Source organism: Notolepis coatsorum (assembly GCF_963971535.1).
Source record: "Notolepis coatsorum genome assembly, chromosome: 4".
NCBI lineage: Eukaryota > Metazoa > Chordata > Actinopteri > Aulopiformes > Paralepididae > Notolepis > Notolepis coatsorum.
Window position 1 is genome coordinate 171,200,106 of NC_140168.1, and position 21,030 is coordinate 171,221,135.

General features: G+C 42.4%; 1 protein-coding gene across 1 annotated transcript in view; it reads left to right on the top strand.

The window, feature by feature from the left end:
• Positions 1-21,030, top strand: part of LOC311226746 (partitioning defective 3 homolog) — a gene marked incomplete at its 3' end in the record, with an annotated part of 616,272 nt that overhangs the window by 580,946 nt on the left and 14,296 nt on the right. The window contains 1 exon segment of the mRNA XM_084312156.1: positions 16,265-16,393. Within this exon segment, the coding sequence (XP_084168282.1) occupies positions 16,265-16,393 (129 nt within the window).

Consider the following 21,030-nt stretch of genomic DNA (forward strand, 5'->3'; position numbering starts at 1 on the left):
TCTCCTTTCAACGTTTCCTCATCTAGTCATAAATCTTCTGTGTGTTTGTGTTTGTAAGTCTGTGTGTGTGTGTGTGTGCGTGCGTACGTGCGTACGTGCGTGCGTGCATGCGTGTGTGCGTGTGTGTGTGTGTCAGGGGCTCTGTAAGTAGGCTCTTATTGAAAGTTAGCGGTGTGGAGTCTTAAGTGTCTCGTGGTGATAGATAGCGCCGCTCTCAGCATTAACACAGAGCCGTCTCGCCCTCAACACCACATTGAGATGCACATTGATTAATGAATCGGAACAACGGACCCACCCACCTTTCTGCTCCAGGTGCAAAGACACTTTTTAATTTAGTCCCCTTGTTTTATTGTTATTGCAGTCTTTTATTAGCTGTTTTTGTCTGTACAAGCCGACTGAACTCAGTGCAGACAGGAGCCTGGCCCCATTGACTTTGCATTGGTGTGTGGCTACTGGCTAACTATTGTAGCTGGTATGAGGAACCGGTGTTGTAGTCGAATCACTAAATCTATGAGTCGAGTCTCGAGTCCCCAGTGTTCAAGTCCGAGTCACCAAAGAAGAGATTGAGTCCGAGTCGAGTCCCCATTAGGGATGCACCGATCCGATATTGGTATCGGTATCGGCCGCCGATATCAGTAAAATAGCTGGATCGGTAAAAAAAAAATATATATATATATCGGATTCTTTTTTAAATATATATATATTTTTTATAATAAATAAAATAAGAAATAACCATTCAGTACATTTATATCTGTGTTCATTTGTTACATTTAGCTTCACTAAGTTGGGGAAGTAATGTTTTAAGTCAAGCCTGATGTTGCCTTGCACAAAAGAATGATCCCAGTCTCTTCCACACAGTGACAGTGAGGCAACCAGTTTATTAACACATTGTCCGCCATGCATTGTACCCATCCTTGGGCCCAGTCTGCCAGTGCTGTAACCCTATGGAGATGTTTACCTTCTTTGCAGGGCTATAACTTTTTAAATATTATAGCTATATCGACATTACTATGGCCCATTCAACATCGGGTATCTATCGTTCCGGATGTGGGAACGTTATATTTTTTCATTCATTGCCGTGTTAATACCGTCGTGAATATAAGTATGTTTTTAAGGTTTTCTGCAGTAATTCCTAAAATGCAAGTTATAGGCCCTGACACATACAGATGAAGCCTTTAGTTTTCATGGACACTTTGCCGCAACGGGGACATGGTGATGTCACGTCATTGGAATTCATTAGGAAACCAGGCTGCTGTTCTGTTTTATGCCGCCAGGAGGCGCAAAGTCGACGGGCGGCGGTCTATTGACTTCCTCATTCATCACTGTGCCTTTTGTGTTGATAACAGGCGAGCAACGTTGGGACGGCGCGAGACTGAGAGAGACTTGTTTATTGTGAATTGAAAATACGCCGGTAAAGTGGGGAGGGAGACTTGTTCATTCAAGTAAGCTATAATACAGTATTATATGGCCACCAGACATATTCTCTCTGTGAAATTGCATTTATCCGTCGCGCAAAAAGCTGTTTTCTTTTACTTTGAAAAATTGTCACTTCCGCCTCAGTACTCAGCTACAGTGAATGAAATACATTGGTAAGCTAGCGAACATTGCATTCCTTATTCATTTCAGTAACGTTATGTTTTCAAAGAATGTCTGTTGTGTTAATGGATCTTAATCACATTAGATCTCTTGTTTTCAAGTTCAATATATATTATTATACTATTATTGTGCTAATAGAGTGTAAGGTGCTGAAATAATGTCATCTAGTGGCTCAGGAGGTAGTGCAGTCGTCTGGTCATCAGAAGGTTCCCGGTTCGATCCCCCCTCCCGGCAGTGTGTCAAAGTGTCCTTGAGCAAGACGCTTAACCCCCAATTGCTCCTGATGAGCAGGTTGGCACTTCTGCCGTCTGTGAGTGAATGTGAGGTACAGTATAAGTTGTAAAGCACTTTGGATAAAAGCTCTATATAAATGCTGTACTCTGTCGTCTACTCTAAGCCATCCTAGGTAGTCAAAGTGGGCAGGGGTGAGGTGGGTTCTAGGGATAAGGTCAAGTAGAAGTCTGACCAGTTTGTTTTGTGATGTTTGTAATCTAGTTTTTAGCGCCTTTGAGGTGCATTGGTACCATGAGGTGTAAGCATAGTCGTAGTACCCTTGAATGAGTGCTCCTGCTAGAGTCTTCAAGGTATTCTTGTTTACCAGAGAGGAGATCCGGTACAAGAATCTAGTTTGTTGGTTGACTTTTTTTATTACCTTGGATGCCATTTTGTCACAGGAAAGACGACAAGCACAACACCAGCCTCTGCCACAGCGATGCATGTCTGCAAGCTCTCTCTCGTCTGTTGTGCATTAACGTATTGTGTGTTTATAAGCAAGTATTACACCATATTCAAAACACGGTCCCTTCAAATCACCATGTCCTCCAACACACAACCTAAAGAAGTTTGACATCCAACCAGAGTGCAAATGTAACAGTAAAGTGCAATAGTGATATACAATGAACAGGTGATTAAACTCTGTGTAAAATATATAAATTTGTACTACTGAGTAATAGTGCTAATCACTACTCAGATGTATGTATAGAGTTGTAGTATAATACAGTGATACTCACTTTGTTGCGTTGTACGCAAGTTGACTAGTTCCGTTATAAATGCTTATGTCATAAAGGACAGTTATTAATGTGATACTGCATTTGCACACATTTGTTACACCTGATTTTGTAAGAAAGAGGTCTGGACATGGTTGCAGCCATTTGTTTTATTATTCATTTCAATTTGGAACGTCACACAACTCAAGCAAAGTAATAAAAAAAACATTATCTTTGTTGTTCATCAGATCTTAATACAAAAAAAGAAAAAAGGCATAGTAGATGATAGTATAGACATACTGTAGTAGCATAGTAGGTAATTGATTGATTGATTGATTGAAAACTTTAATTAACAGATTGCAGAATGGGTACAGTACAGTACAGCTCAATACATAAAATTGTTAAGGGTATGCAGACCAGAGAAAGACTTTCGTCTTGTTTACATCAGGGTCCCCCATTTACAATTCATCATAACATATAACATACACAACATACAGATAGACTGTACTGCTACATCTATACATTTATGACATACCAGATTTGCAAATACAGTACTGTTTGTGATACATAGTAGTAGTAGATAGTAGTATAGACATAGCAGCATAGTAGGTAGTAGTGGCGTTTCTTTCCTATACACGCTATATAAAAAAATTCAAATGTATATGATCGGTATACATTATGCTTCATCATTCGTGAAGGAAAGGGGGGGTGGGGGTCGTTTATAATTCCTTGATCGTCAGTAGCGTCTTTTTGTACTATGGGTTGATACGTTGATCAGATGGATTGCCGTGAAATGAATAAACAATCGGGCTGAAAATAACGTTAGATTCCTCTTACCATTCGCCGATGAGACTGGAGGAAAAATATTCCAATTATTTGACGTCGATCTGCTAGATCCATTTCCCGTTTGTATGACACAATAAACGCCGAAATCATATTGATTATTGCGTTTCGAAAGCGATCCCAATGCACTCGAGTGTGTATCTAGATCCACGCTACAAGATATTACTGTCGGAGGATTCTCCCAGATGCACCGAGCGCCACTTCCGGTTTGGCTTCGAGTGTAACTTGCCCGACATCCACCAGGTGGCGGTATTGAGGCGTTGCAATATCAGAACAGGGTCCAGCTGCAGCAGCTGAGGGAGGCTGGATGAATTATGAATGCCATGGCGATACAATTTAATATTGATCCCAAAAACGAGTTAACTCGTTTCTGGCGCACAACACATGGCGGGCAATAACGAGTATACTCGTTTTTGGCGCACAATGTGTTCATTGAATGAATGACGTTTATTTTCTGTCTTTGTGTACAACAAATCAAAAACACACTTGTGATCCTTTACAATTCTTAAAAACTAAATATATTTTAATATAAAAAAAAGAAACGTGGGGGGCGGCTATGTGGCGTAGTGGGCAAGGCGCTCGCCACAAATGCGGAGACGCTGGGCTTGCCTGTTCGAGCCCAGCGCTCCACATTGCTTTCAGTTTAGCTGGTCGTTCATACTAATACACATTGGCCGTATTAGGGGGTGGGAAACTGATGGGTGGGGATCGGGCGTTGTGGACAGCGACTCCTACAGGTCGGTTGGTGCGCTTGCGCAGTAGAATCAGGAAGTGTCGAGGGCAGCGTGAGCCTCCCACGCGTTACTCCTCGCCACTGAGAGATCGAGCTGCGCAGGTGAAAAGATGTGACTGCTGTTACCTCAAGTACCGGAGGGGACTTGTGCTATGTATGACTTTGTCCACATTGCAGCCGGCTTGTGGGAGGCAAGAAACAGCGTTCGTGACAGGGGAGGGTTGAATTTGATGATACGAAATTGGGATGGGAGAAAATATAGAAAATGGGAGAAAAAGTGGACCAAAAAAAAAAAAAAAACGTGGATACATTTTTTTTTTTTTTTTAAACTTTTTTGGGAAAAAAGATTTGGACAATGGGTATCGGATCGGTATCGGTATTGGCCGATACCCAAACCCAGTATCGGTTTCAGTCCCGATACCGAGTCATCAAGGTTGAGTCCACTCCACTCTGGCAGTCAAAGAGCTGACATGCAAATAAAAAAAGGCCTACATTAAACATAAATGACACAGCGGTCACCACGGAAATGAAATAATGTCACGGTATTATTATAGCCATCAATATCGTATGCCAAATTATTAGCCTATTACATTTTTTTTTCTTTTTTAACTATTTTCATCAATTAACAAGTCAGAGTCTGCACCTTCCGAGTCCGAATGTAGTCAATGCTCGAGTCCAAGTCCGAGTCATCAGTGCTCAAGTCCACGTCGAGTCACGAGTCCTGAAAATCCAGGACTCTGACTCTAGTACTACAACACTGTGAGGAACAGCATGGAATGTGCTGAGAACGGACTCTACCAATGATCAACAACATCATTGGTAATTAGCAAATAAGGCTCCAAAAATCTGAATTGTCCCTTTTATAACACTGAAGAAGTTATAACTGGATATACTGTAGGCTTAAAGGGACACACCAACATTATGGGAAATGTGCTTACCGTCCTCTCTAGAGTCAGACAAGAAGATGGATACCTTGTGGATATGGACCATTAGCCTAGCTTAAAACTCGGGCGAAGTGTTTTTTGGCCAACAGCTGGGCTAGCTGATGTGTATTCCACTTCCATTAATTTGTGCTAAGCTAGGCTAGCTTGCAGCCGGATAGCTTTCTACTGAACGTACAGAGAGGAAATATATCTACAACAGTGTATCCAGTAGTAATTAAACAGCAAAGTTGAATCTTCAACCTCAAAAAGGGACAGTTTTTTGGTGTCATAGCCCTATTTGCTAATTACTCATGATTACCAATGATGTTGCCATAATATTTGTGTGAAGGTGCGATACAATGGCAACAAACCAATTTCACAATTAGTCGCAATTAAGACAAAGCATTCAGACAGCTCTTCAGTGAGACATCTCTGCACCGTCCTTATCTGTTCTTCTGTTTGTGTCCCATCCGTCTGTAATTTCCTCTATTTAACTCTCTCTCTCTCTCACACACACAGACGCACACGGCACATTTCTCGTTTGCATAGTCCTGAGATACCCCCCCCCCCCACGACCAATATCTCGAGTCGAGTCTCGAGTCCCCATTGTCCCAGTCACCAAAGAAGATCCAGAGTTGAGTCCCCATTACCCTAGTCTGAGTCCAAGTACGAGTCATCAAGCTTGAGTCCACTCCACTCTGGCAGTCAAAGAGCTTGACATACAAATAAAAAAAGGTCTACATTAAACATGAATGACAAATCGGTCACCATTTCAAAGGGAGTTTATTTACTTATAATAATGTATACGGTATTAATATAGCAGTCAATATTGTATGCCAAATTATTAGGGCCTATACATTTTTAATTAAAATAACTATATTTGTCGATTAACAAGCCCAAGTCTGAGTCAACGGTGCTCAAGTCCAAGTCGAGTCACGAGTCCTGAAAATCAGTCAGAGTCCTGGACTCGAGTCCTACAACACTGGGGTTTATTGTGGGAAAACCAGATCGGTGCCAAAGTAATTTCATCAACACGGTGCCGCTCTACAGTCAATCAACCTTGAATCTCTCCCCGTACTTACCATAACCGTACACTCCTTCCCCTTGAATCCCTCCCTGTACTTACCATAACCGTACACTCCTTCCCCTTGAATCTCTCCCCGTACTTACCATAACCGTACACTCCTTCCCCTTGAATCTCTCCCTGTACTTACCATAACCGTACACTCCTTCCCATTGAATCTCTCCCTGTACTTACCATAACCGTACACTCCTTCCCCTTGAATCTATCCCCGTACTTACCATAACCGTACACTCCTTCCCCTTGAATCTCTCCCCATACTTACCATAACCGTACACTCCTTCCCCATGAATCTATCCCCGTACTTACCATAACCGTACACTCCTTCCCCTTGAATCCCTCCCTGTACTTACCATAACCGTACACTCCTTCCCCTTGAATCTCTCCCCATACTTACCATAACCGTACACTCCTTCCCCATGAATCTATCCCCGTACTTACCATAACCGTACACTTCTTCCCCTTGAATCTCTCCCCATACTTACCATAACCGTACACTCCTTCCCCTTGAATCTATCCCCGTACTTACCATAACCGTACACTCCTTCCCCTTGAATATATCCCTGTACTTACCATAACCGTACACTCCTTCCCCTTGAATCTATCCCCGTACTTACCATAACCGTACACTCCTTCCCCTTGAATCTCTCCCCATACTTACCATAACCGTACACTCCTTCCCCTTGAATCTATCCCCGTACTTACCATAACCGTACACTCCTTCCCCTTGAATCTATCCCCGTACTTACCATAACCGTACACTCCTTCCCCTTGAATCTATCCCCGTACTTACCATAACCGTACACTCCTTCCCCTTGAATCTCTCCCCATACTTACCATAACCGTACACTCCTTCCCCTTGAATCTATCCCCGTACTTACCATAACCGTACACTCCTTCCCCTTGAATCTATCCCCGTACTTACCATAACCGTACACTCCTTCCCCTTGAATCTATCCCCGTACTTACCATAACCGTACACTCCTTCCCCTTGAATCCCTCCCTGTACTTACCATAACCGTACACTCCTTCCCCTTGAATCTCTCCCCGTACTTACCATAACCGTACACTCCTTCCCCTTGAATATCTCCCCATACTTACCATAACCGTACACTCCTTCCCCTTGAATCTCTCCCCATACTTACCATAACCGTACACTCCTTCCCCTTGAATATATTCCCATACTTACCATAACCGTACACTCCTTCCCCTTGAATCTATCCCCATACTTACCATAACCGTACATTCCTTCCCCTTGAATCTCTCCCCATACTTACCATAACCGTACACTCCTTCCCCTTGAATCTCTCCCCATACTTACCATAACCGTACACTCCTTCCCCTTGAATCTCTCCCTGTACTTACCATAACCGTACACGCCTTCCCCTTGAATCTCTCCCCATATTTACCATAACCGTACACTCCTTCCCCTTGAATCTCTCCCTGTACTTACCATAACCGTACACTCCTTCCCCTTGAATCTCTCCCCATACTTACCATAACCGTACACTCCTTCCCCTTGAATCTCTCCCCGTACTTACCATAACCGTACACTCCTTCCCCTTGAATCTCTCCCTGTACTTACCATAACCGTACACTCCTTCCCCTTGAATCTCTCCCCATACTTACCATAACCGTACACTCCTTCCCCTTGAATCTCTCCCCGTACTTACCATAACCGTACACTCCTTCCCCTTGCATCTCTCCCTGTACTTACCATAACCGTACACTCCTTCCCCTTGAATCTCTCCCTGTACTTACCATAACCGTACACTCCTTCCCCTTGAATCTCTCCCTGTACTTACCATAACCGTACACTCCTTCCCCTTGAATCTCTCCCCATACTTACCATAACCGTACACTCCTTCCCCTTGAATCTCTCCCCGTACTTACCATAACCGTACACTCCTTCCCCTTGAATCTCTCCCTGTACTTACCATAACCGTACACTCCTTCCCCTTGAATCTCTCCCTGTACTTACCATAACCGTACACTCCTTCCCCTTGAATCTCTCCCTGTACTTACCATAACCGTACACTCCTTCCCCTTGAATCTCTCCCCGTACTTACCATAACCGTACACTCCTTCCCCTTGAATCTCTCCCTGTACTTACCATAACCGTACACTCCTTCCCCTTGAATCTCTCCCTGTACTTACCATAACCGTACACTCCTTCCCCTTGAATCTCTCCCTGTACTTACCATAACCGTACACTCCTTCCCCTTGAATCTCTCCCCGTACTTACCATAACCGTACACTCCTTCCCCTTGAATCTCTCCCTGTACTTACCATAACCGTACACTCCTTCCCCTTGAATCTCTCCCCATACTTACCATAACCGTACACTCCTTCCCCATGAATATCTCCCCATACTTACCATAACCGTACACTCCTTCCCCTTGAATCTATCCCCATACTTACCATAACCGTACACTCCTTCCCCTTGAATCTCTCCCTGTACTTACCATAACCGTACACTCCTTCCCCTTGAATCTCTCCCCATACTTACCATAACCGTACACTCCTTCCCATTGAATCTCTCCCTGTACTTACCATAACCGTACACTCCTTCCCCTTGAATCTCTCCCCATACTTACCATAACCGTGCACTTCTTCCCCATGAATATCTCCCCATACTTACCATAACCGTACACTCCTTTCCCTTGAATATATTCCCATACTTACCATAACTGTACACTCCTTCCCCTTGAATATATTCCCATACTTACCATAACTGTACACTCCTTCCCCTTGAATATATTCCCATACTTACCATAACCGTACACTCCTTCCCCTTGAATATATTCCCATACTTACCATAACTGTACACTCCTTCCCCTGGAATATAATTACTTTGACGGGGGCCTCTGGTCCTCAACCTTTTTTTTTTCCTCTTGGTTTTTGATTGGTCAACTTTGAGCTTCAGGTTGACTGTGAGGTGATCGTTTTTTAAAGTGTAAAATAGAAGTGTGATAGTAGTGTTCACATTGAGTGCCAACGACGAGATTCGTCATTTTAACTCGCCATGCGTTGAGTGCAGGGCTCCAGACTAACTTTTTACATTGGTGGCACCAGTGCGCCTTACCTTTTTTGTCAGTTTCCATACACATTAGTAATTTCTTAACCTGTTAAGCTGTAGGAATATTTCACCTAAAGGTACATGCCTAAGTAAATGGAAGATTGCTCCACTTCTGCAAGGTCAATTTGCATGTTCTTGGTATCTAGGAACATCTAGGGACCTGGGGGTATGTATTTCCAGTGTCATAAATATTGTGTATGTTACTAGACTGAGTAAATTGTAATGAAGAAAAGGAGAATATAAATTATGATTTATTTTTGCATCTTTGATGGTGAATAATACCATGTTAAATCTGCGGGGTACGAGAAAATGCTCACTGAGCTCATTCACCACCTTATTGAGATCATGTGTACAAAAAATCTAAGCAAATTAATAAAGGGAAGATGATTAAACAGAAGTATTTGTAGATACAGTCATTAATGATAATCGATTTGAATTATAAATTCATATTTGACCTTGAACTTGACCTTGACCTTATTATGACCAAATCATACATCTATGGATAGGGAAAATGCTCATATTTCCAATGGCACGGTTGAATCTGGATTTAGTCATTTCCTTGCGGTTTTTACGATAATTAGCATTTTCCGATAAATTCATATTTCCGATAAATCGTATAAAACATCGGTAACAATTTAAATATACACTTTGACTACTGTTTTTGATAGGGTTATGGTCTTTACTCTTGGCTACAATTATTATAAATGTTTTAACATTAACCTCTTAACATCCAAGGGCCCACATGTGGACGATTCTTTGCCGACCTCTAGTGGCTCAGGTGTGCATTTCTTTTAATACAATATATAGATAGAATTAAAGCCCCATTTGTTGCCTGTCGATTGCCCTTTCAGGTGACAAAATCCGTTCAGCGGTTCTCGAGTTACATGCCGATATGTGAGGCGTGCCCCAAAGTACGCAAAAGTACACATTACCACCCCCGACTCCCGGGACTCTACAGTAGCTCCGTCAATCATTTGGCGATCTCGAAAATATTTGCACAGGGTTGTAGCCAATGAGTGTGGCTTTCCAATGATACCCCATGATATGATAATTGGGGATCTAATATCTTATGGTAAAAAATAACATTGTATTACAGTTAGCTCGCAAAGTCTAATCCTTCACTTTTTTTTTTATCCACTTTTTCTCCCATTTTCTATTTTTCTCCCATCCCAATTTTCGTATCATCCAATTCAACCCTCCCCTGTCTTTGAACGCTGTTTCATGCCTCCCACAAGCCGGCTGCAATGTGGACTAAGTCATACATAGCACGAGTCCCCTCCGATACTCGAGGTAACAGCAGTCGCATCTTTCCACCTGCACGGCTCGATCTTTCAGCATCAGGGGTCTGGGCTTTGGAGGGGCCCCGCCCCCGTCACTTCCTGATTCTACTGCGCAGGCGCACCAACCGACCTGTGGGAGTCGCTGTCTACAACGCCCGATCCCCACCCATCAGTTTCCCTCCCCCTAATACTGCCAATGTGTATTAGTGCGGACGACCAGCTAAACTGAAAGCAATGTGGAGCGCTGGGCTCGAACAGGGAGGCGAACCTGTTCGAGCCCAGTCTGTCCCAAGCCTGTTTTTGGGATTCAAACATTCGCAAGCTATAACACTGAAGAAGGAATATGTAATTCCGAAACATGTTTGTTTCAGGCTGCCATTAAATACTTGAACCTGAGAGTGCTGGTCTAGCTTCACTGCTTCTTTTTTATATAATACTTAATGGGATTTCAGCACCCAGTGTAGAATCTTGAGAGCGCGGTCTAACTTGACATGGGATTCAAACATTTGCCATGGTTTTTCGAACGGATGTTCGAACCATCGTTTTTAATCACGCAAACAATTGGCTCCTAAATAGGGAGGTGTAGTCTGACGTCACTGTATGCAGCTGTTTGTCTGCATTGCATCCCCCCCCCCCCCAACTCAGATTTAGGGTTGATACAACCATCATAATAATATTGTTAATAATAACAATAACAATAATGATGTAATAATGTAAACATTATCATTAAAAAGACCTGATTATGAGGGGAAAAAATTTACGATGCATGGAATATTGTTGAGGCACACTAGTTACAACTATATTTCAAACAGGCACTCCATGTCAAAAAGGTTGCTGACCCCTATTATCGCGGAATTTCTCTGGAATTACTAGAACTCTCCATAACTATACTCGTTTTCAAAACGGTATAAAACGGAAATGTACCAATGAAAAAACAATCTGTTTCGTACATGTTGACTGCAAGCAAGTCATTGATAAGCGAGGGGTGTTTTAGACCCATAGCCATAATTTAAGATATAGTTTAAGCCTGCGCAAATTTCCCCGACCTCCCATGACTTCCTTATTGGCACGGTAGCCCTATTATGGTTAAAGGGGCGTGGCTCTGAATGTGAGTGCGAGCCGTCCATCTTGTATACACATGCATTTTTATCAAGATAGCATAGAATCAATCTGGCAATCTTCATACCCACACATACTGTACACATGTATACACGGTCTTATTAACTACAGTGATTGTGGCTGCAATTCTGAATGGCTCTTTTCAGGAGGGAGGGTTCTTGTCACAGCTGAACTGCAGAAAACACATGTATTTACATTAAAACATTGTTGCAAAATAAGCTTTTATCATACAGTAATGTACTTTTTCGTTGTCGTTACGATTTGCTTTTGTCTTCCGAGTTTCTATGTTTCTCTGGTCTATATTTCTGTGATGTGGGGAACAAATTAAATCCTCCTCGTATGTTTCATAAAGGATTTCACTAACATTATATGGTGGGTGATTGAACTAAATGGGAGCAAACAGTTAATTAAGAACAGGTTAAAAACACATCATGCAAAATATGAGTACAATTTTAAATCTAGGTGCGGCTGGGTAACTAAGCACTAAGGGCTCGCCTACCACCGCACAGACCAGGCTGCAGAAACAAATTAGTGGGGGGGCATAAAATGTTCTCGGGGGGGCACAATGGTTTTTCAACACAGGTTCCCTTTTATACGTGTCAGCTGGGACAGCGGCGCTGTGGCTTGCTTGGCGCTGCCCACGGTGCTGAACTAAACAGCAGAGAGGCAATTGAAAAATCAAATTTCTCTCTATCTTAACACATTGAGCGCCATGGGTTATACCCATCAATATACCCAGTCTGCCACCACTGTAAGCCTATGGAGATGTTTACCTTCTTTGCAGGGCTATAACTTTTTACATTTTATTGCTATATTGACATTACTATGGCCCATTCAACATCGATTATCTATCGTTCAGGATGTGGGAACGTTATATTTTTTCATTCATACATTGTTGTGTTAATACCGTCTAGAACAGTGATTCCCAACCTGGGGTCCGCGGACCCCCTGGGGGTCCGCCAGACCACAGATGATTTGAGGTCTTTTTTTTTTTTTATAATTTTTTTCTTTCATAGAAATATTTAATTCGCATATTTTTATCATCAGAAGCATGAATAGTCTCTCCACTACAATAAAAAATAAAGATAAATAAATAAACATCTAGACATGATTTTTGAACGTTAACAGTAGGGTAGCCGCTAAAACGCGAATCAGTTGACTATCACTTTCTGTAGCTAGCCTAGCACGCTAGTTAACTTTCTCGGCTCATCTGCAGTCAGCCGCCAGAGGCGAAAATGTGTGACAAACGAAAAGGAGATGACGGCAGCTCATCTGCAAAAAAAGTTAGGACCTACAGCAATCGCGAAAATTACATCACCATGGACTTCACTGAGGGACCAGACAAACGACCTGAGTGTGTGATTTGTGGAGAAAAGTTGGCAAACTCGAGCCTGAAGAGACATCAGGCGTCTAAGCACCCAGAAACCGTTGGGAAGGATCCAGACTTTTTTCGGAGGAAAGAACAGTCTCTCAAGGCGAACAAGCCTGTTGATGTTAGAGTAGCGTGGAGCAGGGGTGGCAGTGATTTACAGAAGGCTACCGAAGCCTCCTTTGAGTGTTCGCTTTTAATTGCAAAAGCAAAGAAACCGCACAATATTGGCGAGCAGCTCATCAAACCAGCCTGCATCAAAATGGTTTAGAAACTGTGCGGCCCACAGGTGGCGGATAAACTAAAATCAGTACCACTCTCGAACAATGTAGTGAAAGACCGAATTGATAAGATGTCAAGTGATTGCGAGCAGCAGCTGTCAGAAAAGCTTAGAAAGGGTCCATTTGCCATACAACTTGATGAAACTACAACTGTCGTAGACGAGGCTCATTGTTTATGTGCAATATATCGAAAATGAGGATCTGAAGCAGGACATTCTCATGTCAGTCAACCTTACTACCACCACTCGAGGTGAGGATATTTTTACTGCAGTGGATTCTTACTTCATTCAACATGAATGCAAACCGTTCACCATTAGGGCCTGATTTGAGAGGATTAATACAGGATTTGAATATTGGCCAAAATTTTTAAATACATATGGTGCAAGATTAGATTTGTTGATTGAAGGCACAAGTCAAAGAAGCATAGTGGGTCTAATTATGATGCATATGCCTGTGTATAAGCAGTTTGTTATTAAAATGACAAAAAAAAGTATTAAAATGACAAAAAAAAGTATTTTATGTTATTTTATTAGGAGGGGGGTCCAGGAATTTCATCAGAGATGTTTGGGGGTCCCTGGGGGAAAAAGGTTGGGAACCTCTGGTCTAGAATATAAGTATGTTTTTAAACTTTTCTGCTGTAATTTCAAAAACAAGGGTTATAGGCCCTGACGCATATGATAGATTATCGATTGGCGTTTCTTTCCTATACACGCTATATTAAAAAATTCAAATGTATATGATCGGTATACATTATGCTTCATCATGCGTGAAGGAAAGGGGGGGGGGGTCGTTTATAATTCCTTGATCGTCAGTAACGGCTTTATTTAGTATGGGTTGATATATTGATCAGATGGTTTGAAGTGAAATGAATAAACAATCGGGCTGAAAATAACGTTACTGTCCTCTTACCGTTCGCCGATGAGACTGGAGGAAAAAGATCCCAATTATTTGACGCCGATCTCCTAGATCAATTTCCGGTTTGTATGGCGCAATAAACGCCGAAATCATATTGATTATTAAGTTTAGAAAGCGATCCAAATGCAGTTTAGTGTTTGTCTGGAGCCACGTAACAAGATATGACTGCTTGAGGGATTTCCTCGACGCACAGATCACCATTTCCGGTTTTGGCGAGAGTGTAACTCGCCCGACCATCCACCAGGCGGCGGTATTGAGGCGTTGCAATCTCATACAGGGTCCCGCTGCAGTCCGGAGGTTGGCTGGATGAATTATGAATGCCATGGCGGAAAAAAAAAATATTGATCCCAAAAACGGCGTAAGTCGTTCTTGGCGTTCAACGCATTGGCGGGCAAAAACGGCATAACTCGTTCTTGGCGACCAATGTGTTAAGAACATTCACTTATACAAAAACAGACTGAACGGATATATATAACAGACCTGCTGGGGCAGCGGACTGAGAGCAGGGGACACAAACAGGCTGGATAAGATGGTCAGGAAGGCCAGTAGCGTGGTTGGGGTGGAGCTGGACTCTAGCGAGGGTGGCGGAGAGGAGGAACCTTGCTAAGCTCCAGGCCATCAGGGAAAACCCCTCCCACCCACTATACACAGACTTGGCTGACAGGAGGAGCATGTTATAGGCTCACACTACCTAAATGCAGCACTGAACGGCACAGGAAGTCCTTCATTCCGACAGCCATCAGACTATACAATGCATCACTGTGCCTCACTGCATCACTGAGCACAGAGTGACAGTTACCATCTTCCTGGACTCTTACTTTTTAAACAGCACTGTGCAATATTACACCTACTGTAGACTTCAGTATATTTTTACTGTATTTATTTACTGTATCTTTTATTCTATTTTTATTCTATTTCATTTTATTCTATTCTTAGGCCATTTGTTTTGTTATTCTTATTCGTGACTTGTTCTGTCTAAATGTTTAATGTTGAGTGATTTGCAATGTCAAATTTCCCTCAGGATAATACAATTATATTCTATTCTATATCTTTGAAAAGTCTCCATTTATTCAACACTTCTGAATTCACTGACAAACTGAACTGAACTGACAAAAATAAGGTGCATAAAAAAGAAAACAAAATTCCTCCACAGGCTACTCACCATCATTAGTAGAGCGGCAAGCGGCGTTTGGGGACAGAGTGAAATCTTCTTAAAACACTGTCCCTCCACTCATTCCTGAACTTTTTTGTTAAGTCCTTCTCAAATGCCAACTGAATTAAATTGGCCTTGCGTCGATGAAGCATATAGGCGATGTTCTGTAAAGACGTTCTTGAGGGTAGAAAACGAATTCTCACAGAGTGCCATGCTAGCTTCAGTAGTGTTGTTGTTGACATCAGTGCCCACTAGGGCTGTCCCCGACTAAGGATTTGGATAGTCGACTTTGATTGACAAAAAAAAGAAGAAAAAAAATTTAGTTTTTTTTACCAGGGTGGGCACAGCTGACTCAGTGGGCGGGCCCGGCCCCCTAATGCCCGCACATGGCGCCGGGTCTGCCACCGCAGAGATTCTGGGATCGAATCCAGCTGTCAGTGGTACCTCCGGCTTGGTCAGTCGTCCCTACAAACACAATTGGCCGTGTTAGCGGGTGGGAAGCCGGTGGGGTATGTGTCCTGGTCGTTGTAAACTCCTACTGGTCGGTCGCCTGTTCACCAGGGAGGGGATCTGGGGGAGATAGTGTGAACGTTCCCCCAGTGAAGACCCCAGGAAGAGTAGTCTCACTTTGGTGTAGACTAATGGGGATCCACAATAAAACAACAACAAAAAAAACTCCTTGCTGGCAGGTGAAAAGAAGCGGCTGGCGACATGTATCGGAGGAGGCACGTGGTAGTTCTACACCCTCCCCAGGCCGACAGTGGGGCGATGCACGCCACGACCAGGAAGGGAATTGGCATAACGACTCAATTGGGATGGGTGAAAAATACAGAAAAGCCGAAAAATAAATAGAATAAAACATTTAAAAAAAAATTACAATTCTTATTTAAATTTGTGTTTTTTTAGGTTCGGGAAGCACCGCAAGGACGAGCGTCCCGGGGAAAAGATGGAGCGCAAAGGCTCCAACCGGTGGCAGGTGGAGGAGACCCAGGCCTCGGAGGAGGAGACGCTGAGGATGAAGCTGGAGCAGGACAGGTGAGAGCTGCTCCACAGAGACATCATCCTTACTGGGGCTTCCTGAAGTAGGTTCTGTGGAGCAGGACAGGTGAGAGCTGATCCACAGAGACATCATCCTTACTGGGGCTTCCTGAAGTAGGTTCTGTGGAGCAGGACAGGTGAGAGCTGATCCACAGAAACGTCATCCTTACTGGGGCTTCCTAAAATAGGTTCTGTGGCAAAGACCGCCCCCCCCCCCCCCCCCCACCTCAGCTGAGACCAAGATAAGAATTGTCCCACGTGTCAGATTGAGTCGAGATCAAGACCAAAGGCGCTAGTATTCCAAGACCGAGGGCATTCGAGACAGAGAGAAGAACAGTGCGAAAGATATTTTAAAATAGCGATAATACTGATACTACTCTCCAATAGCATTTATTTTTCATTCACAAAATGTGTACAATGTAGCCTATACACTCAATAACAGCAGGAAACACCAACTATGTGAGAAAGAAAACGTTATGTTTGACAAGGCTATTTATGTCCAAGACTGAGGGCACATGGGGTACAGTATGTTTGATACCATAGCTTTTTCAATGCGTTTTGGCCACAAAACGCAACGCAGACTGCGTTTTAGGTCACTGAAACCGGACCTTTCTGAAAACTCCTGCCAGGGTGAAGACTTTCAGAAACATACAGTAGTATTTCCTCTGTGATCAGGACCAGGGAGAGCTCCCTGCAGCCTTGTCCACATGCAAACAGTGGGATACATAGTTTTAGTATCATTTAACATTTCTGATTTGTTGTGACCATGAAGTTACGTTGTCTGTTCATTTTGACATTCGTCGATCATGCCAAATCATGGATTATGGATTATAAATTGGACATGAAATCAACAAATGATGCATTGGTATTTTAGGTCATGCCATCAGTTAATTTTAGGTTAGCGTCTTTGCATCGTTGAAGCTGAATTAAAGCAGCCTCGGACATCTCTCTCGCTCTCTCTCTCTGACTCTCTTTATCTCCCTATGTCTCTCTCTCCCTCTTTCAAACAAAGTAAATGTCAAAGTGGGCACTGTGCCAGTCGTTTGTGGTGGTGGTGGGTGTGTGGAGGCACCCGTCTTCTAAATGCCAGGGCCATTACAATGCCAGCAGCTAATTAATTCCCCAGTTCTCGGTTGTAAGGGCAAGGAGTCGCTTAATGCTATTATGCCCCACAGTTGCTCGTTAGCGAACACTTTGGTTGTAATCCTCTCTCCCTTGGTCTCCGCAACGGCTCCTCCAATAATATAATAACTCTGTAGTCTTTGATTATAATTATATCCCCAAACAACAGAGTCAGGGATATTATGGATTTACACCGCCTGCTTGCGTTGCCACAATAATTCCAATAGATTTCATTCCAATCTTTTCAAATGTGCACATTTATGACCCCTAGAGGAGGAACCCTGTTGATTTGGGTGACCCCATTCCCCTAGCGTCACCATCGGGTCAAACCTTCAATTAGAATTCCTTCAAATATGGGAAATTATTTGTTACTTGTGAATGCACCGTCCAATTTCCACCAAACTTGATGGATATGTTTACCTTACAATAGCAAGGAAACCTGTGAAATTCGACCTCATGGTGGCGCTATTCTCATAAAACTAAAAACATAAACTACTCCTCAACGGCTTGGGTTAGGGGTGTTGTCAATGTGGATTTATGTTTGTATTTATTTATTTTTAAGCTAATGGTTGCCACTTTGTTAAATCATAATGATTCACTATAATGAGTTCTTGTTCATAAGGTAGGTTCATGAGGGCAGATTATAAAGTATTGTTATGGTTGAATTAAAAGCATTGATGTAGTATGCACAGTGTACAAAAACGCTGGTGGTTGAGTACTTTGTTTTTAATGCATCACAATACACTACTACAAATGTAATCTTATAGTATATTCTACTGAATTTTCTATTTACATTCAGATGTGTCTTTGCTCCCCAGAGCTGTCTTTGAAGACCCCTGAAGAGCAGTGTATTGCAAACCTCTTGCTGATATGTTAAAACTAGTGCTGTCAATCGATTAAAATATTTAATCTGATTAATCGCATGATTGTCCATAGTTAACTCGCGATACATTTTTTTTTTTTTTGTATCTACCTTAAACTGATCTTTTTCAAGTTTTAATACTCTTATCAACATGAGAGTCAACAAATGCTTGCTTTATGCAGCCATTTAACACAAAAGGATGACCCTCATGCATTGCAAATTTGCATCAAATTCAAAACAGAGTGATGCACAAAATAACTTAAAAGAAAATAATAATTTAAAACAATGAATAAAGTGCATGAAATAATAGGGGAAAGAAAACGTTAGGAACTTGTTACATTCACCCACACAAGGGCTGAGGACTCACCCCCCCGCCCCCCCTCTCTCTCACACACTCAGCTCTCTTTCTCTCTTGCCCCTTCCTCATCTCTCTCACCCCCCCTCTCTCTCTCTCTCACACACACACACACACACACACACACACACACACACACACACACACACACACACACACACACACACACACACACACACACACACACACACACTTTGAGTCAGAAACAAACATAGTATCAATGAGAGTATCAATAATACACCTGAGTGAAGTCTAGTATAAACAAATAAATTAAAAAAAAAAAATATATATATATATATATATATATATATTTTTTTTTTTTGAAAAGCTAATCGTGAGTAAAAAAAATAGTGGCGTTAATAGAATCGGGCGTTAACGCGTTAATACCGCATTAAATTTGACAGCCTTAGTTAAAACGTTAATGTTTTTTCTTTGTTGAATTGAAGGGTCTTCTATGTGCCAAGTAAACCGCATGACCCTAAAATACATTTGTAACACATTTACCAATAAAATAAATACATGGGTATCAATATGCACTAAAATGGAATACTTAATTTAAGTTACAGATTTTTCAACGTTCTGCTTTTGATTGTACCTACTCAACTTTCTGTGTACTGTATGTTGAAGCTAAAGCTGTCAAGTTACCCCATGTTGGACGATGATCGACCTATTAGTAACATCACACATGCAACTCAGATTTCGGGGAAGTACAGAGAAGCTCTCCTTCTCCAGGGGAAGAATGTGAAAAAGGGAAAAAAACGTCTGCACAAATAAGACTCAACGTCATGCCTCCAAGAGGAGTTAACCATAAGTTAACCATTTGAGTGGAGGAGATCTTTAAGCTAGGGTTAAGTTAGCTATCAAGTTGTAATGTTTACAATGTGCCAAAGCAGCTTTGCTATCCTGATGTGAGCTCTGGGCTTCCACTGAGAAAGAGGGAGCGGAGGTTGGAGTACTGTGGTGTTTAATCAATGATCAAATCAGTGGTTTGGTACGGGCCCAGACCCTAACTACAGCTGCAGTGCTTTATTGATCGCTGGAGCGGGCTATGGTTAAATCCAGCCTCGATCGACCAGATGGATGGATTTTCCTCAGGTTGAAGGCTAGTACACCAACACTAGGTACGCTAGTACACCAACACTAGGTACGCTAGGTTATAACAGTGCAGTTCAGCATTCAGTAACCCATACTTTTTGTGAACGTGTTTTTGATACTACATTCTGTTGAACACACACCTCAACTAAGGAAAATTGGCTCAATTGCAAGAAAAATAATAGACAGTTATGATATTACATTCTGCATAATTCATATGCAAAATATTGTGGTTCCCTGCTTTAGTCTGTTGACACATTTCTATACAAAAAATGCTTGTGTAGTCCTGTGTCATACCTAAATGTCATATAAGTGAATTGCATAGAAACAACTCACCAAAAGTGACTATTGCGCAACTGATTTGACAAAAATAATCCACCAAGGGGGGGAAACCCCCCATTCACCCCCCCTCCCTAATTTCCATACCTTGGCTTTTACTGAAATGACGCCACTGTACGCTAGTACACCAACACTAGGTACGCTAGTACACCAACACTAGGTACACTAGTACACCAACACTAGGTACACTAGTATACCAACACTAGGTACGCTAGTACACCAACACTAGGTACACTAGTACACCAACACTAGGTACACTAGTACACCAACACTAGGTACACTAGTACACCAACACTAGGTACACTAGTACACCAACACCAACACTAGGTACACTAGTACACCAACGCTAGGTACACTAGTACACCAACACTAGGTACACTAGTACACCAACACTAGGTACACTAGTACACCAACACTAGGTACACTAGTACACCAACACTAGGTACACTAGTACACCAACACTAGGTACACTAGTACACCAACACTAGGTACACTAGTACACCAACACTAGGTACACTAGTACACCAACACTAGGTACACTAGTACACCAACACTAGGTACACTAGTACACCAACACTAGGTACACTAGTACACCAACACTAGGTACACTAGTACACCAACACTAGGTACACTAGTACACCAACACTAGGTACACTAGTACACCAACACTAGGTACACTAGTACACCAACACTAGGTACACTAGTACACCAACACTAGGTACACTAGTACACCAACACTAGGTACACTAGTACACCAACGCTAGGTACGCTAGTACACCAACACTAGGTACGCTAGTACACCAACACTAGGTACGCTAGTACACCAACACTAGGTACACTAGTACACCAACACTAGGTACACTA